General features: G+C 41.1%; 1 protein-coding gene across 1 annotated transcript in view; it reads left to right on the top strand.

The window, feature by feature from the left end:
• The window catches only part of LOC119651000, a 614818-nt gene that overhangs the window by 54310 nt on the left and 534115 nt on the right, over positions 1 to 26393 (top strand). The window contains exon 2 of the mRNA XM_038054287.1: positions 23066 to 23452. Coding sequence (XP_037910215.1) covers positions 23398 to 23452 — 55 coding nt within the window. The 5' untranslated portion in view covers positions 23066 to 23397. The remainder of the gene's footprint in view (positions 1 to 23065; positions 23453 to 26393) is intronic.

Genomic DNA, 26393 nt, shown 5'->3' with positions numbered 1-26393 from the left:
TATGCTTTCATTATGTCTCCATATCGTTCTTCTCGTGGAGGTGTGCAATTGAAAATTAAGGGCGGTGGATTTAGGAAGGTATTTTACTCAGTTATTTACCATCATGATCCCCAAATGGACCAGCAAATGAGGTATGTGATTGTGCAAGTTCTATTTCTAATGGAGTTGGAATTCTAGCATTGGCTACGTTTGTTTTCATAATTAACAGACAACAACAAAACCACAAAATTCTGTGGCTGTTACTTCATTGAAGCTTTCAGCTCGTTAGGTACATTGGCTGGTGGGGCAGTGCAGAGACGCGCTGAACCGTCTGGGCGGCACGCTCAAGGTCACTCTCCTCTGGGTTCCCGGCCATAGAGGGGAATGAGCGGGTTGACGGATTGGCCAGGCAAGGCTCTGCTCTTGGCAGTCCTTCGGCGAATAGAGTCGGTGTTCCGCTGGCGGCTGTCGGAGGCCGAGTCTACTAGCACTATCTGAGGGGCTCGGCATACCCTACAATTCGCATTGCCGAACCTGCAGAGAAGGAAGGGAAACCCTCATGCACTTTTTCTGCGATTGCCCAGCTCTGGCTAGAGGCAGGCAGCGGGCACTTCTTTGGGGACCTCAGAGAGATTTCTAGCTGCAGGGTGGGAGAGCCGTTTTCCTTCGTGAATGCTACGGGCTGGCCCTGAAGATCCGAGTCGGCTGGATTCTGTCTCCCTGCTCCCATAACAACAGGCACGGTCTTAGGAGTTTGTGGCATCAAAATGGCGCACCAAAGCGTTAATTGAGCTCCTCAGAGCGGCCAATGATATCTACCTACCTAGCTACTCTAGGTACATTGTGCTTCCATTGCAATGCACAAAAGTATACGACAATGCATGGTAATCTCTTTCAAAACCTATTTTATTGTCTCTGCGTTTGAGATTAAATGGCTGCCAAGGTAGCATGAAAACATCATGGCTGACGGGAAAAAATAAAATCTGTGGCAGGGCACAACCCTGTTGAACTTTGCTTCGAACATCAGATTCTTCTGAGGTTTTACTACGATGCGCATGTGACATTTTGTGCTGTTTCATTCGTCATCATCAGAACTAAATGATAATAGCTATTAATTTCTTCCGAATACAAGTCCTGGGTACACACTCCCTATTTACGCTGCCGAAGCCTTCTTATCCCTCCTCCGTTTTGCTTAGTGTTCAATTTAATTTAGGATCCAGGATCCTACACAGATATTTTGCTTCGGAGAAAAATGTCAATCCATGTCCATTTAATCGTGGGAGGTTGGCATATGCTACCACCTTTGCCATCACTATCAACAACAGCAACAGAAATTTGCACCGTATGGGTGTGTCCATATGTTCATAACTCTGGTCAAATGGCTACCTCTCAGATAGGTTGGATTATCGTCGTCCTTAGCACGGATACTATCCATTATGTAAGACACTCCTTGAATCCTATTCTGGTCAAAGCTTCCTTGATGGCTTTATTGCCAACGTTTTTGAGTGCCCCCTCTATATTAAAACAAGTCGGAATACCGGAAGCAGGCGCTTCGGGTATAAAGGTTTTGTGTTCATCTTATGTAAGAAACTTGAACGCACATTTTCCTATCCGTATATAGCTACAAATCCAACATATTTCTTCATATTTTTTCAAACCACAAGACATACGTATACCCGTATTTTCGATTTACTTTGTACACAACAGCATATATAGTACGTGTACTAAATACGGCTGGATGTACAAATATTTATATCTGAATTAGACATTACCCGTACATACATGTCTGTTTGGAGTAACTGATAGTCATATACAAATAACTAAAACAAAAAACTAAAACAAAATAGTACGACCCCATTCATATGAACTTACTTCGTTGGGGTATTGACGAATTGCCATGGACTGATGACGTCATACACCCTCTATAACTTTGTTAATAATTGTTTGATCTTTTTGAAACTTGACCATATTGTGCACTATGTTATTCTTTACACCAATGCCAATTTTGTTCTTCTGGGATAGACATAAGGGGTGTTTCCGGGTAAATTTATAAAATGTGGAAATATACTATTATTAATTTTATTTGTGCAGATATCGAAACCGGATGTATTTTGAGGCTTAGATTTCATAGAGATGCACCACTGTGATTTTTTTTCAGATTTTTCGGTTGGTTAGGTTTTGAGAACGAGACCTGTTACACTTTTTGATGGTCATATTTTGCGCCCTCACTCCCTTATGTTTCACCCAATAACAAATGTGGAGCCAGTTTCGCAAGGTACCCTTTTGTTCAATACCCCACATGGCCACATTCCGCGAAAAAAAATTTGCACTCTCCATTCACATGTATGCGGAGCTCCCCCTCAAACTTAACACAAAATGGTGCCACTTGTTGCATGTAAAGGGAACACTAGATCACGCGCTCTTACCAATTTTCGTGACAATCGGTCTAGTCGTTTCCGAATAAATCAGGTGTGGCAGACAGACAGACAGACAAAAACAAACAGTTCCCTCTTGGACTTGGGTGAACACGTGAACCGTATAAGAAGCACGCAGAAAGGCGATTTGCTCCTTGATCTTAGGGCAGGAGAGAGTAAGCCACACGATTTACATAAGAAGATCGAGTCGTCACTGGGCAAAGTAGCGGAGATAAAGGTGAACCAGGACTTAATGCTAATTGAATGCAAGGAGCTGGATGAGATCACCACAAAAGCGGAGATTTGCGAGGCCTTAAAGACTCAACTCGGGCTAGATTCGATCCAGGCCCCAGGTTTGGATGGCATCCCCAACCGAGCTTTGAAACTGGCAGTGAAGACTAGGCCCAACCTTTTCGCCAACACCTTCGAGGCGTGACTAAAAGAAGGAATATTCCCTGCCCAGTGGAAAAAGCAAAAGTTGGTGTTGCTTCCGATGCCTGGCAAGCCACCTGGAAACCCAGCGTCGTATCGTCCTATCTGCTTGTTGGATACAATGGGGAAGATGATGGAGAGAGTCATCTACAACAGACTCCTGCCCATCGTCGAAGCCAGCAATGGTTTGTCGGAACGCCTGGCAAAAGGTGCACTGATTTCTGGCGGCTGCTGTGCCGTGGTGGCGTAGGATGTCAAAAACGCATTCAACTCGGCCAACTGGAATAGAATTAAAGGGGCGTTGGCTGACATAGGTGTCCCCGGATACTTAGCGAATTTGGTGGAAAACTACCTCTCAGAGAGGACTCTCTGGTACGGGACAGATGAGGGCCCCAAAGAGTACATTGTCACAGCCGGGGTACCACAGGGATCGGTACTTGGTTTCCTGTTGTGGAATATCATGTATAATGGGGTGCTTGCTCTTCCCGTCCCAGAGGGGACTACGATTGTCGGCTTTGCTGATGACCTAGCTGTGGTTGTTGCAGCAAAACACCCAGAAGATGTGGAGGTTTACGCAACGGAGACAGTGAGAGCGGTAAAGTCTTGGCTAGAAAAGGCCGGGCTGATCTTGGCGGACGCGAAAACGGAAGCGGTCTTGATAACGAAACGCAGGAAAAATAACACTGTAAAAGTGGAGGTCGGTGGACATACGGTCGTATCAAAGCCGGCTATCAAATACCTGGGGGTAATAATTGACACCAAATTGAGTTTTCGGGAACACCTAGAGTATGCTTGCCAAAAGGCAGCCAGTGCCATCACGGCACTTGCAAAAATGTTGCCAAATATTGGTGGACCGAAACATTGCCGGAGGTTGATGCTAACCGGAGTGGTGCACTCCATCCTGCTCTACTCGTCGCTTGTGTGGGCAGAGGCGCTTGCAAGCTCTCAGAGACGGAAGCAGGTGAACTCGGTTTACCGGCGGATGGCTTTGAGGATTTGCAGTGCTTTTAGAACCATATCAGATGAGGCAATATTGGTGGTGGCAGGCATGATCCTGGTTGACATTCTGGCCAAAGAAATGAGTGTCCTGTACAATGCAAGACATATGGAGGGGCATGCACAGCGTAGAAATGCGGCAAGGTCAGAGTCGCATGATCTCTGACAACGCAGATGGGACGAGTCTACGAAAGGTCGGTGGACGCATAGGCTCATTCCCAACATTAGGGTGTGGCTTGAGCGAAAACATGGGGAGACTAACTACCACATTACCCAGTTCCTCACAGGACACGGTGGTTGCTACAGGCAGTATCTGCACCGCTTTGCGTTGGATGATTCTCCGAACTGTTCCAGATGCAATGGCATACCGGAGGATCCTGAGCATGTGATGTTTCACTGCCCACGATTTGCGATGGAGAGAAGGAGCTTAAACCAGGTGCTGGGCAGGAGCGGGACCCCAGAGAGCTTGGTTACTGAGATGCTGGAGTCCGAGGAGAAGTGGCTTGCGGTTGGCTCCGCAATCATCCAAATGCAGGAGGAGTTGCTGAAGGAACAAAGAAGGAGGAAAGCTGCAAATAGGAGAAGGATGAGTGCCTAAGAGCAAACCTACCCCGCAAAGTAATACCTGAATGGTGGTCCCGCGGGGCTGGGGCTGGAGAGACCGGGGGTGGTTTTTAGTGGGTGTGAATTCCACACGCGCCCGCTGTAGTTCCGCCGTCCGGGCGGCGGACGTGTCTTTTTAGATTTTCCACCTCCGTGTACGCACAAAAAAAAAAAAGATTCGATCCTTAAGTCCAATGTGATAAGGCTCCGAAAAGCATATGGTGGTACTCAGACGGCCACAATAGTCTTACCGTTCGATTGTGTTACTCACTATATGTGTAGGATTTCATAGTTCCGATATGTTTATGAAATTTTATTTGAATCGGTGCAGCCATTTTGGAGAAAAGTGACTGTGAAAGACAGACAGAGACAAACAGACAGTGAATCGATTTTAAGAAGGTAAAAATAAGATTTTGTTTTACAAATGAACGCTGGGGACGAAAATAGACACAATAAGTTTGAATTTATCTTAGCGGAAATATTGAAGTTTCGGAGTACTTCATTTGCGAACGCTCAGCTCTAGTTGGAGCTTTCCGCAAGAATCATCATAGTGGTGATTATCCTCATCTTTGTATGAAATAATATCTCGTTACTAGCTTTTCCTGAATCACCCCCTAAATACTATTGATACAAAATCTCATCTCTCATTAATGCTCCACATGTTTAATATGATACATTTATCAATATATTGACGAATTGGTCAATATACATATCAGCTATGTACGGCCTCCTTAAGATACAAATCAAGCGTAGAAAAATTTATTTCACTGTGGAATACTGCATTATGCTAAAGATAGTGTTGGCATTACATTTTGTATTATCGGTTGTTAGTGTTCATAATTTTGGCGGTATGACATGGGTAAAAAGAAGTGAGATTCAGGGTTTGCCTTGTTTCTATCATCTCAGTTTCAGTTGGTCCTTAGCGAACTCTTGTTCGAGTTGTCTTTGTTTTCAAACAGGTGGGACGTTCTACTTAAGTATTCCTGCTAGTTGTCGGACGTCGGGGTAGCCCTCTCTTTTGAATTTCCCCCAGTAGGATTTAACTTTGCTCCTAACAATGGGGGCCGGTACGTCTTTATGACGAAGTGGAATTTTGAAGAAAACAAACGAGGCAATTGGCTCTCCTACTTGATGATTACGACTCTGATGGATGCGATGGAGAATGGTTCTCCCGGAATATCGGTGGTCACGATTATTTTTGCGCTGTTTATTGAAGTGTAAACCATATTTGATGGCATAATCTGTCCTTTTTAGTTACTGACAAGGATATTTTTGATTTACATTCCTCAACGAAAAAGAATTCTTTATGGTTGAATTCATATTATGAATAGTTTGTTTGTTCTTCATGGAGTGCTGATTACAATATTAACATCGAAAGTGTTTCCTACTTGGCCTATTATCCCTCCTTTATTTTCTTTTGAAAATTAAAACAACACTTCATTCAAATCTAAAGCACACAAGTTACGTAATACTCAGAACATAAAAAGGAAACTACCTGTTAATGACTTAAAATTATTCTTAGCAATGAAAGTGCTTTGTGCTGTAGAAATGTAAATTTTATTCCAATGGAGAAAGTTTTATAATAACAAAGTTCATAAACTTCTTCTGTGAGTCTAAACGAACTCTGTGGTCAGTAGTTTAATTAAGTTGCTAGCTGCAAAGTACGTAGTTAATTAGTGCTGAAAAATAAATGAAGAAATGCAAAAAATCATCTGCACTTCCCGCAGAGATTTTTAAAGTAGCAACTGTTGGGAGTGTTATTATGGAAGTTTATTATTTGTGGCAAATTCCGCGGTCAAACTTGAGTTATTTCCTTTTAAGTTTCAAAGAAAAGTAAAACAAAGCTCTCATAGTTTTGTGCTTAGAGAAAAAGGATTAAGGAAAGTTCTTGATGCTTTGAGCTATTGCTTTTAAAGTCGAACCCGAAGCAAAAGAGACTTTTTTGTTTTACAGCATTGGGAATTGGCATCTGAATTTATGAGAATTTGGAATGGAGATGGTGGTCCTGTGATATTTCTTCCGCTTTGGTGTTTCGTACTTTGAAAATAGAACAAACATTGAATCGATATTAACAAGGCTTTGTTTTCACGCACATCTTATTGAAGTAAGTAATGCTAAACAATGAAGTTGAAATAAATTTAGATGCTTGTTGTGCTCTTCAGCAAAGGAAACATTCGGGAGACTTACTTCAAGTATTCTTTGTGTAATTTATTAACAAATAAGGAAGAAGTTAAATGGAAAGAATAACGACGTTGCTTGTTATCAAAACGAATTTTAGGAATATATCTTACAGAACGAGGGAAAAACGTTTTGGAAAAATTATCAGTTATTTACCTTGTTAGTTCACCAGTTCTTCGAACCATAGAGGGGACAGGGCTAATTTTTAAGGTTTTGTTTGCAAAACAAAACCTTGTTTAAATCGGTTGAACGTGTGTCTGTCTGTCCGTCTGTCTGTCTTTTTTTTTGAGGAGGTACGTCTGTCTGTCTGTCTGTCTGTCACAGGCGCTTTTCTCAGAAACGTGTATACCGATTGACACAACCTGGGACCTGTGGACCCCGGACATGCAGTGAGTGATACCCTCCTACGTTGAGATTTAGAGGGGGGGGGGTCCCCATACTTGTAAAAGGGGTGTGTAAATTGTTTTTCACCAAATACGGTCATGTGGGGTATCAAATGAAAGGCCTTAATTAGTACTTTTCGAAGCCGGTCTTAGTTTTGAGATTTGTTAAAAAGGCGGGAAGTGGGAGGTGTGGAAAGTGATAATTTCTTTAACGGACTCATTGTCAGAAACTACCTAATCGAAAAATCTGAAAAAAATCATGAAGCTGCCTCTATATGGTGCACAGGCCTCAAAATACTCTCCATATCGATATCTGTTCAAATTAAGTTAATAATAGTATATTACCATATTTTTGGGAAAATTGAGTGAAACCCACCTTAAGTTTATCTCAGAGTTATAAAAGTTGGTAGTAGTATAAAATATAATATGAAGTATATGGAAATAATATCTATAAAATAATATTCATCAAAATCATACTATTAGTAACAAAGTTACAGTAGCTCAAAGTTGACTTTACCATGTAAATTTGCAACCCGAAGTACTAAATCGGACAATCGGACATGCTAAATGCATATTCTTAACGGGCTACGTACAAATGGGATAGTTCTACACTCAAATATACTCACACAAGAAGCAAACAAAACCTTTCATACCTGAAACGCCCAGCTTCCGGTTTCCCGACTTGTTTGCATTTGAAACATTCGTTGTGGCATCGATGGCAAAGAACACCAATTGCGGAACGCCATTTCGTCCAAGTTTCGCTAATGCGTAAAGCAATTTCATAACGAAAATCACGATTCGAGATGTGCTCGGCTCTTAGCAGGTAGTTGCCATCGACGGTGATAATAACCGCTTCATTTGGGTCGGTTGCCAGGAACTTTGTTTTATTCAGATTCAGGCGACAAGAAAAATGAGAGTTGAGAGGGCTTTTTCTACATAAACAGCGAAAGAGGCACGAAGAGGTTCTGATATACCCCTACAAATAGGAGTTTACTATTCGCACGACTTCCTCTGGCACTAGGTGTAGTCATAATGCATACTAGATGAGTTTATGTTGCAGTGATAATCGTTGAAAGTTTTCCCAGAAGATCTGTTTAAAGCTTTTCCAGTCATACTGAGGCAGAAGAAAAGCAAAATTAAGTGGAAATTAACGAGGCCTGCCGGGATCTAAGTACAGCTCAACTGAAGTGTCTCGACAACACTCGCTAACATGCGTCTGTGCTAGCTAGTTACCACAGGTCAAGTACAAACTTCATAGGCTTGAACACTTAAATGGCCCTTTGACTGCCCGCGTCAGGCCGCGAAACTCGTGGAGCCGGGCCTGGGATTTAACGAAGAAAATTCATCATGATTGCGTCTCAACTCCATTCTTCTAAAGGCCTCAGTTGGTTCAGAAGCATAAGCTGTAGGGTTTCTTACCATTCTCGATATCTCTTGGCCGCTGTGTACAGACATGTCTCAAGTGAAAACGACAAAGGAAGTTTCGTCGGGAGACCGAAGGACATGCAAAGAATGAGGACTCTCATGGATAAAAAAATATATATGGTTGTAACAGACCCCTATGTGGGACATATTGTGACATCTGTATCGGTTCCTGGCAAATTATTTCAACTGACCTCGCAATTTTGTAAAACGTCTGCACTCCTCTGCTACTGTTTTGCGTAGTTTAGTTCTAGCGTGAATCACTCACCAGCCATACTGAAATAGTTTCTTCGATTGTATGGCATAATCCGAAATGGAGTGGTTGCCCGTTTTCAATATGTGTTTTCGATTCAAATTTCGTTCGGAGGTAACTGGCTCGTACGCCGACAAACTGCTTCATTTGCTACTGTTTCAGCATAGAGTAGTTCAACTACACAATGCAGACATGAACTGCGTGGTGGTTACTTTTCATCTATTACTTCCTTATAGTAGCACTAAGAAACAAATTTTATTTATAAAGCCCTCAAACTTTTCAACTTTCCCTAAGACACTAAAACACTAAATAGCACTTAATATATGCATACATGTGAGATATGTGAAAATATCTATATTGACATTCAAAGTCTTGAATTTGTAAAGAAGCAACAATTTTGACCTACTTTAACTTGTTAGTAATAGTATGATTTCCACCACTACCACCGAAGGATCATGCGCTATGCTATAGCCTACATTATTGCGTGGTCCTAGGATGAACTAAAGAAGGGTTACTAAAAGCTACAGTAATATATAGTATACAGTTATACTATAGTATAACTGTATTTGAACAGATATCGGTATGGACGGTATTTCGGAGCCTAGGCACCATATAGTAGCAGACTCCTGATTTTTTTCAGATTTTTCAGTTGGATAGTTTCTGAAAATGGGTTCGTGAAAGAAATGATCATTTTCGCCCCTCCTGATGAGAAACAATTTGCACCCCCCTTTTGCATGTATGGGGACCGCTCCCCCTTAAATTCGACGTAGAATTATGTAACTCACTGTATGCATGAACGTTCACAGTTCCCACCTTTTCACCAAATTATATGTCAATTGCTATAACCGTCTCCGAGAAAAATGCATATGACAGACAGACGGACAGAGAGCCATGAAAGTCCTGGGGGTTTAACGTGAGCACCTGCATTGTAGGCGGACCTCTTCGGACACGGATTGATTTTGGGATATAGCGGGACTGCTACCGAGAAGATGCCTGCTTAATGAAGGACGGCTGAGCTGGAGCTTTTTTGGAGTAGCTAAGTTGATTTGAGTTTGCGGTAGGAGTACACCGGTTTTCGAAAAGTGTTGGGTGTCGTTGTCAGTGGCGACTTTTTTTCTCCCGAGAAGCTTAACACAGAGTATGCATTTGGAAGGAAGTTTGTTATGGCGCTGGGCAGGGCAGTGAAAGACGCCACAGATCGCAATAATTTCAAAAATGTATACCTCATCACGGAAGAAGTTGTGGCTGAAGAGGTAGAAAGAACTCTTTACCACGGTTCTTAACCGTTTAATCTCCTTTATCGTACAATATTCCAGCTTTCTTATCAACCAACGGTGTCCAAGGAGCGTCTACAATGATGCGGAACGTAACAATTTGCAGTAGAAACCAACTTCAGAAATTAATTCCGGATGACTATATATTTTGAATCCTCAATGGATCCAGCGCAATCACGAATATCACAGCAAGCCGATAGTAGAAATTATCAATGGATAAAAAACACTAATTTTCTAAAACACTATATTTTTAACTAATTTCTTTGGCAAAATTTTTCATCTGAATTTTATGACTGTTACTCGCCGCGGTTAGAGACAGAAGACCGGCTTATTTCCCATGCGGTCTTTTCTGTCCCAACCAACGGTACTTACTCACCGCTAATTCTCCACTCCCGTGGCGAGTTCTAAACGAGTTCTAAAGCGAGTGGAGTTCCGCAACCTGCCGCGCCACAACCGTATCATATCTGGTGAGGTCTTGTGGATGAAATAGCTAGCCGCCATAATATGTAGATACGGACTGTTCCTCTAAGCCGAAGAGAAATCAACTCGGCCATCAATGCACTCAAAAGGTAGAAAGCTGCTAGGCTCGGCGGTCTCCCCGCAGAGTTATTTATCGCTGCGTCTGCAGATCTAAGAAAATCCTGAGAATCCGAGACCATTTCCAGAAAATGGGAGAAGGGGATAATCGTTTAGATTTCAAAAGAGAGCTTCCGTTTTGGGTGTGATAGTCGGAGGGGTGTTAGAGTGCTCACTGCCGTTGGAAAATTGATAGTTAAAATAATCCTGGAACACATAAAAGAACATTTTGAACACTCGATCGACAGAGGGAGATGGGTTCCGTTCTAGATCCTCCAAATCCACTCCCTTTCAGATTATCTTGCAGCATTAATTGTGAGAAAGCTTTCGATAGCGTGAACAGAAAGTGCCTCTAAGTAGGAGGGGCAGTTCAACTGATAGCTATTATCAGAGCAACATATGATGGGCTATAGTTTCGCCTGCTACATCGAGATAAATTCTCAGAGGGATTTGGGGCGCAAATCGGAGACTACCAGGGTTGCATCTTGTCACCGATATTATTCTCTGTTGGGTGACGCTCTCCATGCTGCTTTGCGCGGAAGATGTGGAGGAGTTCAATGATTTACGATATCTTTCCGCCTCGACTATGCTGATGACATCTGTGTGCTCTCTCACCGGGTGATCGACCTGGCTCTGCATTTGATAAGAGAAGCAGGTAGTTTTGGACTGAAAGTGAACAAAGTCAACAAAATCAGGATTTTCAGTTTGACAGGTCATCGTATTCTCCCCATTTACATTAATGGGCAGAGCATCGAATGCGTCGATCAGTTAGTATATCTAGGGGCGTAGTTTCTGTCGATGGGGACGCTAAACTGGATCTCGCCTGGCGCATTAACAGCGTTAGATCCACTTTCACTGCCTTGAATAAAATCTGGAAATGCATTTATGTCAACACCAAGATCAAATTGAGACTGTTCTGTGCTAGTGTTTTTTCTATGCTGGTATACATTGAAAATGACCCCCAATGTCACCTAGAAAGCTCAAAGCTTTCGAGAACAACAATCAATTATTTTTTCAATTCCTTTCAGCGCGTTTGTTAAAATTTTGAATCTCGTTACTCTTACGGGCTTGAAATTTCGTAGGTTAATTCGACTGATCGTACGGAACACCAGAAGCTGGGCGCTTCGGATACAAAGGTTTTTCGTTCATCTTGTGTGAGCAACCTTATATGCGCGTTTTTTCACTCGAACACAGCTAACAATTCAAAATATTCCCTGATATGTCTCTAAACTCCAACTTCTTCGTTCGTATGAGTTCACTTTATATGATTATGACGTGTGTAGAGTGTAATCAATAACGTATATAGAACGCAATCAATTCAATACAAAACTTTGACCTTCTATAACTTGTTTGACTGCCTTTAAACTTTTGAGAGGTATGTCTTATATTTTCACTTATGCAGTTGCCAAATTTTGTACTTTTAGAATGAAGATGAGGTGGGTTGCCGGTTGAATTTCTTAAATGTGGTTATGTGCTGTTAATAACTTTATTTGAGCTGATATTATAATATTTTTAAGGCCTCGATTTTGTTTGGATACGTGAGTGGGATTTTCTTCAGTTTACACCCATACATTAAAGTCCTCACACTCCTGTGTTTCACCCAATATCAGAAATAGGACTATTTTCTAGAAGCCCTTTCATTTGATAACCTACATGATCATATTTGGTGAAAAAAATGTCGCTACCCCCTTTTGCATATATGGGGAGCCCCCATTGAGCCCAGCATAAAAGGATGCAACTCGTTGTATGCGTAATGGTTCACAGACCATATATTGTTACCAAATTTCATGACAATAGCTCCAGCCATTTCGGAGTAATTCTCGCCAGACAGATAGACAAACAGACATTGAATCGATTTTAACAAGTTTTTATTTCACACAAAAAACTAGAAGGGGATGCCTCGCATCCTGACTTTCAATATTGCATTCTCAGGGAAGTCCTTTCTTTGGGATAATGCCTCCGAGCTCCCCGAAGGGTACTCCACTTTCCGCTGTGACAATGACTGGGATGCATCTCATAAATCGACAGGCGGCACCGAACTCGTCTTCTCCTCCTCTGGCTATCCTTATGACTGTGTTGCACCGCCCAGCTACCTCCCGCTTATTGTAGCTTGTATATATGTCCCCTGTGCTTGACCTTCTTAACTTATGAAGAATTATTTGACAGTTTGGCTGAACTCTTTACCGTCAGATTCTCTTCGCTGTCTTTCTTCTTTTGCGGAGATTTTCACTTGTTTCCAACTTTCCAATTCCTTACAACAACCTCTCCCATTCTTCCTTTCTACTTTCTTCCTTTATGAAGAGTTCCTCGTTATGAAGAGGTAATCTTTTTTGATATTTCCTCCACTCATTCTTCCATATTCAAATTATATAATTTCAATACCACCAAAAACTCCTTGGGCCGGACTCTCGATTTCTTCCTTTCTAACTTCCCCGAGCGCCACCTCTGTTTATGTCGTTCTACATCCCCGTATGTCAAAACTAAGGCTCACCCAGCCCCCATTTGAACTTGAAGTGGAGTTCCCTCGTTCAAACTCCAAAGCTGCGAGTAAATCTACTAAGCTGAACTTCCGCAAAGCCAACTTTGACGGTCTCAGCTCAAATTTAGCGTTTATCAACTAGGTTTACTCATTATGCAACTTATAGTGTGGTCAAGCCTTTAGCACCTTTTACAATATCCTGTCCGATCTCCTCTCTTGTTATGTCCCTTCTTCCTCTGCCTGTGTTCGTACCCAACTTGGTTCAAAACGGAGATCGTTAATAATATGCATTACGGAAGAAGTTTCGGGCTTCTAAGAATGATGCCTACCTTGCTCACTTTAAGACCAGCTGATAATTAAACAAGTCGGAATCCCAGAAACTACCGCTTCGGGTATCAAGGTTCATCTTATATGAGAAACTTTCTACACACATTTTTCCATTCGTATGTGGCTAAAAACTCACAATATTGCTTCATAGTTTTCAAACTATAAGATATTCGTACATATTATGCTCACGCTAAAGAAATAAACATTGCCTACTACCGAATACTGTACTTATATACGAGTATATGTATATAAATTGATCATTTAGTTCGTGCATAAAAGTATACATCTATATTGTTCATATAAAGTACGTTTATTGAATACCGCTTGTTTAATGTACAAATATATCTATCTGAATTAGGCATTACCCCAAAGCATCATTTAATTAATATTGATAGATAAATGACTAAAAACATAAAACGAAATGTTTTGCTGCGACCTCCCATTCATGTGAGCTCACTTTGTTGAGATATTGACGAAAAGGTATGTTATGATGACCTCACAAAAAAATTTCACCTTCAACAACTTCGTTAATAATAGCTGGATTTCCTTCAAACTTCCCAGAGTTATTTATCTTATCCCTTATTCCATTGTCATTTGTACTTCTAGCATGAACTTAAGGAGAGTTCCGGTTAAATTTCTAAAATAAGCTAATACAATATTATTAACTTTATTTGTCCAGATTTCGGAACGAGATGTATTTTGTTTCGTTTCCGCTGGGCTGTGCTCTCTTGCAGTCTCACCTTGATACTCTGGTCGGTTGGTTTTCGGTTAACAAGCTGACACTGAATGTTAGAAAATGCCACTGCATGTGTTATTAGCTTAAACGCTCCCCCACATCCTTTTCCTATTCTGTTACTGGACAACCCCGTTCACTACTAACCTCCGTCCAAGACCTGGGTGTAATATCTGATGATAAATTTCGTAAAATATTTGGTTTCCTCCTCCGGCATTACCTCAATTCACTCCTCCTTAACACTCGTCAACTCCCTTGTCAGAAACATCGTTGCATATTTCTGTGTAGTGTGGTCCCCTTCCGCATCTGTAACTGTCGCGCTCTTGAAGTTGGTACAAAGTAAATTCACCCGGACCCTCTCTGGGGAGAGGGAGGGCGGTTGACTATCTGTCACGACTCCGCACCCTCAACCTTCCTTCTCTGCGGCCGCTCCGTATATTCCTTGACATATGTTCCCTTTTCAAAATCTGTAATTGCCTAATGGATTGCTTTGACAATTGTGCTATAATTTTCCGCATCGCCTCTCATAATACACGTAGTGCGGATATTTTTGAAGTACCATTCGCGGAGCTCGATATTTACTTTCACTCCCCGATCCCGAGGCTACGGTGGTCTTACAACGCCCAACAGTTTGGGTCCTTTGGCTCTGTCTCCTCCTTTAGCTTTAAGCGTAAAGTAAGCCAGTTACTTGCTTCTCTCCCTCAGGACAATATGTAACAAGAAATTTCTTTTCTATATATTGTCTTAAATCAATAAATAAATTAGCTTCTTTCGTTGCGTGGAGATAGAAAGTAAGCGAGCTACATTTTTACCACAATCCCCCCCCCCCCTTTTCTTGAAAAAAAGGACCAATTCAGGATAGTTCATTATCTGTCGTCTGTCTACCTATCTACTTCTTATTAAGTTATCTATCTGTTAAATAAAATTCAATTGTAAAAGGGTCAGAATCGGAAGTTCTTGGAAAGTGTAGCCAAACGTGCAGCCGCCATATTCTCAGAAATTAGCCAACGGGAATCTTCCAAATCATTTTTATATTTTTCAATAAAATTTCAACTTTAAAATGAATATCAGCCTATAAAGTGAATAATTGTATTACTTTTTCTAGTTTCCTTCTTTTCCTTTCATTCCATTTTTTCTTAACCTTCTTTAGGTTCTTTGGGAATTTTGGAATTTTGTGTCTGCATAAAGTGAAAAGTTTGATGCAGTTCTTGTTGTTATTAATGAAGCTAGTAGTTCGAAACTTTATTTGAATGTATTATTTCCATTTTCCATATTTGGCATGATTAGCTTCCATCATGGTATCTTAATAGGGTTATTTGTAAGGTTGTGCTCTTTAAGGGTACTTTCAGATAATTCGAACCCTCATTCCTTCTGTATTGAACCACAGAATTCGTTTAATTACCATTAAAATCTTTGAATAATACATTTCTGCAAAATGCAATGTGAACTGAAACTCTGAATAGCTCTGAATAGCTTTTAAAGAAAAATTATTTGAAATTTGTGATGTTCCAACGCAATAGAAAGCAATCCTCTCTTTCACAAGTTTCGATGAAAAAATGCGTCAGCTTGACAGCAGATGGCCCATCTGAATACTTAATTTTTAGTATCAAATACTTCGCCTTCAGATTTTTTCTTCTTTGGGACAAGAATGACATAATTTTCAAAGTTTTCAACTTATCTAAGTTCCAAAAATAAATAAACGGGAATCATTTGCCAAGTATAATTAATGATTCGTTGTTTCCATTTAGATTTAGGGTAATCTTTTATAAACCCTTATCTCCATAATCTATTTTCTTCTCCTAATTAGATTCAGATTACCCTTCAGTGCTATTAGCATTGCTTTGTTCCGCAAGTGATAAGGCTGCAGTAGTGAGAGGAGTGTACAAGTAAAGTTCAAGTTCCATAGTAGAACTCCGTGAACAAAATCATGAGACTGACGCTGAACTAGCTTGGTCATCACACCTTGGCATATTTCCTTGTCAGAACTGAGTTACGAGCAAAGAGAGCGCCTCTCAACTTGGACTAACAAACTCCTTAGCTCGAATGTTAGTCCAACTCGAAGACATTCAAAGTAATTATAATGGAACTAAAGGATTGTCTCTCAATTGAATTAACAAAAGGTAACAAAATATACACATTATACATTTATACAATCTATGCTGCTTAGAAGAACTGCTTAAGTTGCTGTTTATTCTCTTAAAAGAAAATCGATATTGGTTGCAACTGAAACATGAAAATGAATAAATTTTCAATGTAAAGTCAGGAGATCTCCTTTAATAAATAACAATGCACAGTCAACAAATCATCAAAAAAAAGTTATCCCATCAAAAATAAAGTACTCCGTACTGTAAACAGAGTACCCCACTGAAGTAAATGGCAACTGTCGTATAAAAGTTACTGCATCTTTCTTTTCTCCAGATCATTTTGAGGAATTAAATTAAAAAGATTTTATGGAGTAGGCATTCAGTCCCAAGGAGTAAATAATTTACGACATTAAATAATTGGCCTTACTATGTTTCGTCTCCTTTATTCATTTCTTCCATCCTTCATTTTTTAACAGACGAAATTAATGTCAACAGGACTTTTTTATTGCAGTCCGTTTTATGACAGAATGGGTAAAATTCGAGTTACTTCTTTTAAAGTTAACTGCTGGGAGTAACTAAATGTAGTTCATTAGAAAAAGATATTGTCAATTAGAAATTTTATGACAGCTAACATATAATAGAGAGGGTGTCTGCTGTAGACTTATCACTTGCATATGTCGAATTAATTGTGATGATGGTGAAAATGAAGCTCAGTGTTGTTGAAAATAAAATACGAAGAAGAGACTATGCTCTCACGAAGGGGTGAACAGGAACCATATGTTATATATTAGTGAGCAAACATGTTGAGATTTGAGAATAGTTCGAAAGTTGCCGCTGTAATTTACTTAATTTATTTACCAAGCTGTTTTTTACTGATTTTATAGCGCTCCCGCCTTTTTCAAATCTCGATTTATTGCACACGATTGATGCGAATTGTCTCCGTTTACTAACGGCAAATTTCTTCCTGACTGACATGATCTTAACGACTCTCGAGTTTTGTGTGAAACAAAATCTTATTAGAATCGAACCGATGTCTGTCTGTCTGTTACACCCAATTTATTTGGAAAAGGCTAAACCCATTGTCACGAAAATCGCTGAGAGCGTGTGGTCTATGGATTCCTTTACATATAGCATTTTGTATTAAGTTTAAAGGGAGCTCATCATACATACCAAAGAAGGGTGCAACATTTTTTTTCATAGAATCTGGGGTATGAAATGAAAGGGCTCAATTAGTACTTTTCAAAACTGGCCCCATATTTGATCTCGAGTGACCCTTGAAAAGTGTAACAGGTCTCGTTCTCAGAACCCATCCAACCGAAAAATCTGAAAAATCATAGTGATGTATCTAAACAAAATCTAGACTCTAAAATACACCCCGTTCGGATATATGCACAAACAAAGTTAATAATAGTATATTAGCATATTTTAGAAATTTACCCGGAAATCTCCTTCAGTTCATGCTTGAACTGGCAGTTGCATGATGGTGAACATAAACCATAACTTTGGGAAGTTTGAAGGAAATCCAACTATTATAAACAAAGTTATGAAAGGTGAAACTTTTATATCTTGTATGAATTTCTTTCATTCTAAAACGTGTATGACGTCATCATGACATATCGATTTGTCAATATCATAACAAAGTGAGCTCACATGAATGGGAGGTCGCAGCGAACCATTTCGTTTTAGTTTTTTAATAATCTGTATGCATTTATATGTATATATATTTTTTGGGTTTTTGTTCGTACAGGGAGGTCGAAAATCTTCGAACGACACGCCCGTCCGACCTCCGCTGTACAAACGCCGAGGCTACAGTGAGCGCGTGTGGGATTCGCACTCACCAAAAACTACCCCTGTCTCTCTAGCACCAGCCCCGCGGGCCACCATTAAGGTATTACTTCGCGGGGTTGGTTTGCCCTTAGGCAAATCGGATTCGGAGAATCATCCAAACCAAAGCAGTGCAGATACTGCCTGTAGCAATCACCGTGTCCCGTGAGAAACTGGGTAGTTGATCTCCCCATGTTTCCTCTCAAGCCACACCCTAATGTTGGAAACGAGCCTGTGCGTCCACCGACCCTTCCTAGACTAGTTCCATTTGCGTCGCCAGAGATCATGCGACTCTGACCTTGCCGCATTTCTACGCTCTGTGTGTCCCTCCATACGTCTTCCATGATACACCACACTCATTTCTCTCGCCAGAATGTCGACAGGGATCATGCCTGCCACTACCAATACTGCCTTATCTGATTGGTTTGAAAAGCACTGCAAACCCTGAAAACCATCAGCCGGTAAACCGTGTTCACCTGCGTCCATCTCTGAGACTTTGCAAGCGCCTCTGCCCATACAGACGAGTAAAGCAGGATGGAACCCACCACTCCGGCTAGAAGCAACTTCCGACAGTGTTTCGGCCCACCAATATTCGTCAACATTTTTGCAAATGCCGCAGTGGCACTGGCTGCCTGTCGGCATGCATATTCTAGGTGTTCCCTAAAGCTCAATTTGGTGTCAATTATCACCTCCAGGTATTTGATAGCGGCTATGACAATGTATTCTTTGGAGCTCTCATCCGTCCTGTACCAAAGATTCCTCTCTGAGAGGTAGTTTTCCACCAAATTCGCTAAATACCCGGGTACCCCTATGTCAACTAACGCTTCTTTAATTCTGTTCCAGTTGACCGGGTTAAATGTGTTAAATGCGACATCCAGAAATCAGTGCATCATTTGCCAGGTTTACTACCAGGTTAATTGCGTCCACTGTAGAGTGGGCACGCCGAAAACCAAACTGGTGTTCTGACAAACCATTGCTGGCTTCGATGATGGGTAGAAATCTGTTGTAGATGATTTTATCTTCATTTTACCTATTGTATCCAGCGTGTAGATATTATGCCCTCATTTAGCTGGTCAACCATTTGCTTTCCCCTGTTTTCGTGGTGACGGAACAGAGTAACACTCTGTTTTAGGGGCGCCAACAGGTCACCTCCGCAGCCTTTTGATTACCACCCTGTAGGCCTCACTCCAAGGGTTTATGTTAGCACAGCTATATTCGCAAGCAATATTCGCCAGTACCATGTCTAGCTCCGCGAATGCTGCGAGAAGAACACGTCCCCTCACATCAGTTGTCTGGCTACCTGATTCAAGAGCCCACACCTTAAAATCGCCTACTACTATGGTCGGCCAAGGTCCTCTTGCATTCAAAACCAACGCGACAAGCACCTGCTCATACTCGGCAAGCGTAACGCTGGGTGGAGCATACCAGCTGTAGATGTGGACGCCTTCCATCTTCACTCTGATGAAGCCCCCTTCCGGGTGCTCCATTATTTCCTCGAAAGTTGGATATCCACAATCCCACAGCGCTGCTTGGCGCGTTTGGTCTTTGACCCAAATACTACAACCGTGGTTTCGATATGGCTCACTAATTATGGCCACATCGATGTTTTTCTCACGGATGGTTTGTGGGAGTTGATCCTGCGCTGTTCCGCAGTGGTTGAAGTTGATTTGTATCAACCTCATCTGCGATTTGTGTTAAGGGCTCTTCTGTATTCCGGGCATCTGCTGCTGGTTGCAATGTGCCGATGGTCCGCACCCTCCTTCCCTTTGCACAGTAGGCACATCCTGCATTGCTTTGACCTGTCATTTGGACTAGTGCATGCCTTCGCAATGTGGCCGAAGCCAAGGGATCTAAAGCATGCTTCAACGCCATTTGCTCCCTAAGATGACACCCAGCCTATGCTCACTCTCCCTGCTGCTAGCAGTTTGAGTGCTGTCTCTACTGGTAGACTGATCATGGCTGTTTGTGTTCCCCCGTAGGTTTCCTCAGCGTTTTCACCGCTGACTCTTGTAGTCCGTGAGGGGTATACCTCTTTAACTCTACGAAGATATAAAATATCTGGAAGTCACTCTAGCAAAAGAAGCTTTTTTGGAGCAAACATATAGAGTTAAAGTTGAAACGCGCTCTTACAACCTATGGATTGTGCAGAAGGACTTTTTCCTCGATATGGGAATTTAGGCCTCATGCGGTAATGTAGGTATACGTTGTTATCATTAGGCTGAGGTTTGCTTATGCATCCGTAGTGTGGTGGAGTAAAGTCAAATAATAGAGTTTTCACTGTAAACTAGCTGCACTGCGAAGAACTGTGTGTCTGGATAGAACCGGTGCGACTATCACGACATCCGATGCAGCTCTTAATCCATTAGTCCATTTGCAGCACCTAGATGTATTTATTCAAAGCACTGCAATGAGAAGAGCTCATAAACTAATTCGATTGAATCTGTGGGGAAACTGCGGACGTGGGGGACACAGAGTATTGGAAGAGTTACTGGCAGAACTGAATCCAGCTCCTACAATGCTTCTGATTCTTGGGTCCACATGTATCTGTTTGGTAGAAGATCTGAAGTAACCCTGAAACATAGAGAGAACTGGCAAGTCCCAGTGGAATGCATGGCGGGATAGCTGGTGATCTTCTACAGCGATGGGTCAAAAACAGATCAGGATTCTGGCGCCGGAGTCTACGTTTCGAATACAAACGAGAAGTGGGCTTTTCCTTTGGGACAATATGAAACGGTTTTTCAAGCTGAAGTATATGAGATCCTAAGGGTGGCAAACTGGGTGACTGACAAGTGGTTGAAGGGTAGGCGCATCGCAATTTGCTACAATTCCTTCGATCACCTGGAAAATCGTTCACGAATGCAGAAACCGTTCGGATTCTATCTTTAGATTCAATATGGTGGAACTACTCTGGCTAAATGGTCACTCTGGGGTATAGGGGAATAAAATCTCGGATGTCTTAGCTAAAGGTGATTATATCTTCCCTATGATGGAGGAGAGCGTGAATAGACAAACTAAACTTTTCCTGTCAGAATTTAGCTTATCTTATCGAAAAGCAGGAAGACTTGCTGTAATATTGTGGACATTCTGACTGGTCATAATTCACTCGCTGGACATATGTTCACAATAGGAATTAATCAAGATGACACATATCCTTCTAATAATGAAAAAGCGAAATCAACGGAGCATTTTCTATGTGAATGCCTCGTCTATGGACGTATTAGACATCAGATTTGTGGTGCTGATGTGCTCCACTTGCAACAGGTAGCATCATATCCACTAATGGAAATCTTGCGATTTATAAACGAATCTGGGATATTCCGTTAGACGGGAGAATCGAGCACAATGGACCACCACGGTCTAACTGATCAGAGGCTATAGCTTTTCTCCCATCACAAACGCACACACAAACAACTAACCCAAAAACGTGAAGTCACGAATCTGCCTCTATACGGTTTACGCGTCACGATATCTACTCAGATTGAGTTAATAAAAGTATATTACTATTTTTTGTTCCCCTTAAGTTTATCCTTGAGTCCTGAAAAATTGTAGTAATATTTTGAAGTAAATTAATCAAAATTGTATTATTAGTGACAAAATGACAGAAGTTCATATTGCCTCTTCCTTCTAAATTTACTGGGGTCTTTCGAGTTTTCCATGAAATCAGGGGCGGTATTAGGAATACTATCATAGCTTCCTTTATTAAATTGATATATCGCATTATATACAGCAACCTGAAATCACCGTTCTTAAAAAATATCATATAAAACAACGTTGCCTTGTTTTCCTACAAAATAATTTCCATTTGATTTTACGGATTTTCTTAATTCCTTTTCATGAAAGTACTCAATTCAATACGATCCCCTCAGTGGAGCACTTTCATAGAAGCACACCTTATCTATGTTCCTGGTTCCTGTTAAAAACACTATCTCTATTCACAGAACCATAAAATGTAAATTCCACCCTTGTCGGTAATTAAACTGACAGTTAGATATTTCAAAGAAACCATTCCAATTACATATAAGAAAGTGGGTATTTAGAGCGACAGAGTCGACGCTTATTTACTTGAAAACCTAAAAGCTTACCAACGTTTGGACAGATTTTCCTTTGAGAAAGAAGTCATAAAAACCAATGTGACTATCCTTCTATCTAGAGCCAGCAACAAAGGACCATTCGTGTCTATAATTTGTCCTATGTGTACTCTTTTCAGTCTACTTGTCAGCTTTTCTCCAATCTCATGTAAGCTCTAACGTTCATGCCTTGTATAAGTTGAATGTTCTCGCATGTCCTTTGATGGTTTTTAAAGGTGTGTTTGCATTTACTGCATGCGGAGCATTTTTTTGCACACAATTCGATGGAATTGTACTTACCTTCGAATGAGCTTATTGAACGTTGTCCAATAGTTACTTCTGAAATAAATGGAAGTAAACGTGGAAATACCAGTGACCAATACTTAATCCCATGAGAATTTTATTATATATGGTAATCATACTGGAAGGTAAGTGGCCTCCATAATATACCTTTCACTACAACACATGTGTGATGTAAGTTATTTGGGTGGCAAAATCGTTAGTGATAATCTCTTGTCGCTCTAAAGATTCCGTTTACAGTATCTCACTAAAATTTAGTGAAGTTTTCAACATTACATATATCTTTTTGATGTAGTAATAGAGTAGCATGTGATTTCAGGACATAAATTTATGATTTTTAAGGAAAATATGCTATCTCATGAAGAGTTTTGATTTTCAATTCCAAAGCATGATTACTTTTAGCTTCGAACTAAAGAAAGTCTCTACAGAAAAAAACCTAATCTCGAATCCAGATTTTTCCTTTGTGAAATGGACCCAGGTTTTCCGGGTTACTATTGATTTTCTCCACCGTCCACTCCACTATAGAAACTTGATGAAAAAACCCACTAAGCGTACAAATTTCCAAATCCCTTACTATTGTCCATTCTCCGCTCCCGCGACAAACAATCCAATCTTCCCTTTATGCCCTCATAATCTCTAATAGCTTCGCTAGCCTTCATGGCTGCGTTTCAGCTTTTGTGCTCAACACGATGATATCGTAGCCGTAAAAGCATTTAATTTGGTGTTATCATAATGTTTCAGGTATTTGGTACAACAGTGAGAATAAGGATTGGGTACGTGTCGCTGGCCGATAGTACTCATTGTACCCTGTCAAAGGGCTTCGACCATCCTCGCTCCGTAAATCCGTAACTTCAACCGTACAGTCCGCACAACTACCACCGTCGCATCACCATCCCCATAACAGTAATCGTTCAGCACATACGGAGCATTCCAGCACAACAGCAGTAACAACATCAACTGCGAATTCAGCACCTCATCATCAACAACCCCCGCACTGTTACCAGCATTCGCAGCATCCACATCAACCTCATCTTCAACCACACCACCACCACCATCATCATCAAACATCAACAATGGGTAAACGTGAAATTAAACGAGGAACGTTAACCAAGGCTTCGGATTCTGGAGGTGAGTACTGAGTGCATTGCATAATTGCAACATAATTAGACCCATTTCTAATTTAATTTGGACTGTCTAAGTATATAAAAGATTTTAAGGTCCAGCAGTTGTTCGTTCGAAATTTGTTATTAAAGGTGAATCTTGCACGGTTCAAAGAAGCAAAATGTATATACATTTGTATAGGACATATTTCTATGCTATTCAACTCAAAAAGATACCAACGGTTAATTATGGGTCGCTCGGAAAGAAAGCGTAAGCTAAATTAGGGGAGACTCCTACATAATGACAATGTGAAGCATTAAATTCACGTAGGTTTCACTTTTGGAGGGTGTCTAGCCAACAAAATATTAAAGGTCCACAGAGCTATTAAATTAATCCGATTTTTATAGCGGTTGAGTATAGGTTTTTTCGACACTTTGGCACCCCCGTTGTTGGGGCTCGTGTTTGTAAAGACGATGTATCAGGATCTTGACCGGATTAATTCGGTTTACTGATTTTCTGAGTGGAGAGTAGATGTTGCAAATTGGATAGCATGAATTAACATTGATGGTGGTGGGCAGCTCTAGATGGGTGTTTAATTTTAGAAAACGGTGATTGGCTATTGTTAAGTATTCAAGCGAATAAATAACGGGCTATTCATAATAATATGCACATACAGTATGAAGCATGGATTTTTCTTTGAGAAAATTTACGATATCATTGGGTTTTTAATTGTCAGGAAAAATCAATCCAGTTCACCACTTTCCTGTGCTTGTTAGATTTTTCGGCTCCAGTTTTGTGTTGAGCTTTCTCTACCCTTCTACTTTTGCATCGCTGGAGAATACAATAAATTTAGACTTGTCGAGGGTTTTGAGCAAACTAAAATCGCTTTACTTGATTGATTTCATTAGCATAAGTTTTTATTCGCGCCATACGTGAAATGCATGGCTAGAGGAGTGCTATGGTGTGGTGACTGGCTCGCGGCGGACGTGCGGTTAATGTAGTATTCATTCAGGGGAATATGGATGGATATGTACATCGAAATTTAAAAAAAAATATGCACTTCTGCGTCGAGAAATTGGGTATTTGCCGAACATATTCCGAAACAGTGACCCGAAACATAAATCGTAAAAAACAGGCCCTATAAAATCCCCGGCCTGCAATATTATTAAAAATCTGCGTGATTATGTCGACGATATCTTTTGCGAAGGTCCCAATTCACACAAAAAATACTAGAAGAAACGTCATCTCGATTAATGGCGAAAAATTTCAGCCGAATATGTCTAAGGTTTGGTCGAATAAACGGCACTGCCCAGTGAAGGATGGTACCTGAAGGTATGAACCAGTCATTTTCTCGAGTTTTGTCATTATTAGCATTTTTAGCTCTGCCCGAATTTAAATTTTGCTTAGGAAGACAGAGTTTCTTTTGATATAAATTTTTTTATTCAAAACCGTTTCCTTGAACTTTCCTAGAACAACTTATTTATTTGTAAATATACATTTTTTCAGTGCTTGGGTTTGAATCAAAACGTGTATCGAAACCACTTCCTGCCAAATTAGGTCATTCGGTGTGTCATTATGATTTTTCAGTTTCCACGGGTCTGTCAAATTTTATGTCAAAGTCTCAGGATTTTTAGAAAAGGAGCGTTTTCAGAGAGAATAATAAAAAATATAACTTTGTTAAAAATGGTACAAATTCTACCAAACTTTCCAACTGTAATGCAATCCTGCTAACTTTTTTCCTTCCCAGATGAAAATAATTTTATTTGGACAGAAGTTGTGAGAGTGGATATTTCCAGCAACTCCCGCTGATACTGGGTTTCAGCGATAAAACCCGACTTCCGCCAATTTTAGGGGCGCAGACCAAATCTCACACGCCGTGCACCTTTCTTCTCCGAGACCTCAGCCCCGGGGACAAAAGGCTTTAGTTCCGACACGGAGACGTTCTTTAGCCTGTTGCCAAAGGAGGGCCCTAAAGAAGGGCTCCCCCTGTTTAACACTTTATAAGGGCGTCATATGGTGGTTGCAAGGACTTCCGAGAAGCATCCACAAGAATCAAGACATATGTGGAGACGTCCAGGTCCTTGAGGTGTTATTCCGTCATTGCAGAATGGCAGAAGGGGGGGGGGGGGGGGTGTGATTCTAATTTTGCCACGGTGTTCCGTAGCAAAAGCAAAAGCGGATGGTACACAGCCGTGCGATGACATATGAAGCCTAGGAGTTTGCCAAACATTCACTGGTCAGTAATAATTTCCGTTGGAACTCCAAAGCGTGGGATTCATTCCCGACAAAGGGCTTCGGCGCACGACTGTGCGCAAATGTCGGCTAGAGGCTATCGATGATTGTGAGATAATACTTGAAGCCATGCGAATTTCGCAAAAGCCCAACCATGCCGAAGTGGATCGTGTGAAAACGCTTTGTAGACTGAGGGAATGAGCCTATTTTTTTTTCTGTACGTGCTTGGTGACTTTACACTTTTGGCGCGCGATGCACTGCCTGGCCCAGGAGTTAACGACCTTATTCATTGAGGGCCAGAAATATTTGCTCGTGGCCAGCCGATTTGTTGCCCAAATGGCTGGGTGCGTAAGATCGTGTATTGCATGGAATACTTCCTTGCGAAAAGCGGCCAGAATACATAACCTAGGTCCCTTTTCAGAGGTCTCGTAAAGTATTTCGTAGGTTGAACCGAAAAGGGGAAGCTCCTCTCTGTGGACTACGCAACCATGCAGGAGTCTTTGGTCTTGGTTCCAGACAAGTAGCGGTTAAGGATCGCTTGATTTTGTGCGGCTTTGGGCAAAAACCGACGGTAGAAGTTCAACATGTCCCAAAAACCTTCGCAGATCCTTGACTGTTTTAGAATGTGGGAAGTCTGTAATGGCCTGAACCTTGTCTGGATCCGAGTGGATTCCCTTAGGGGAAATTGTGCGGCCTAAAAACTTCACCTGTTGTTGAAGGAATTTGCATTTTTCAA

This window comes from Hermetia illucens, chromosome 3, assembly GCF_905115235.1.
Source record: "Hermetia illucens chromosome 3, iHerIll2.2.curated.20191125, whole genome shotgun sequence".
NCBI classification, from domain to species: Eukaryota; Metazoa; Arthropoda; class Insecta; order Diptera; family Stratiomyidae; genus Hermetia; species Hermetia illucens.
Note: the sequence above shows the minus strand (reverse complement) of the source record. Positions and strands in the feature narration are given on the sequence as shown.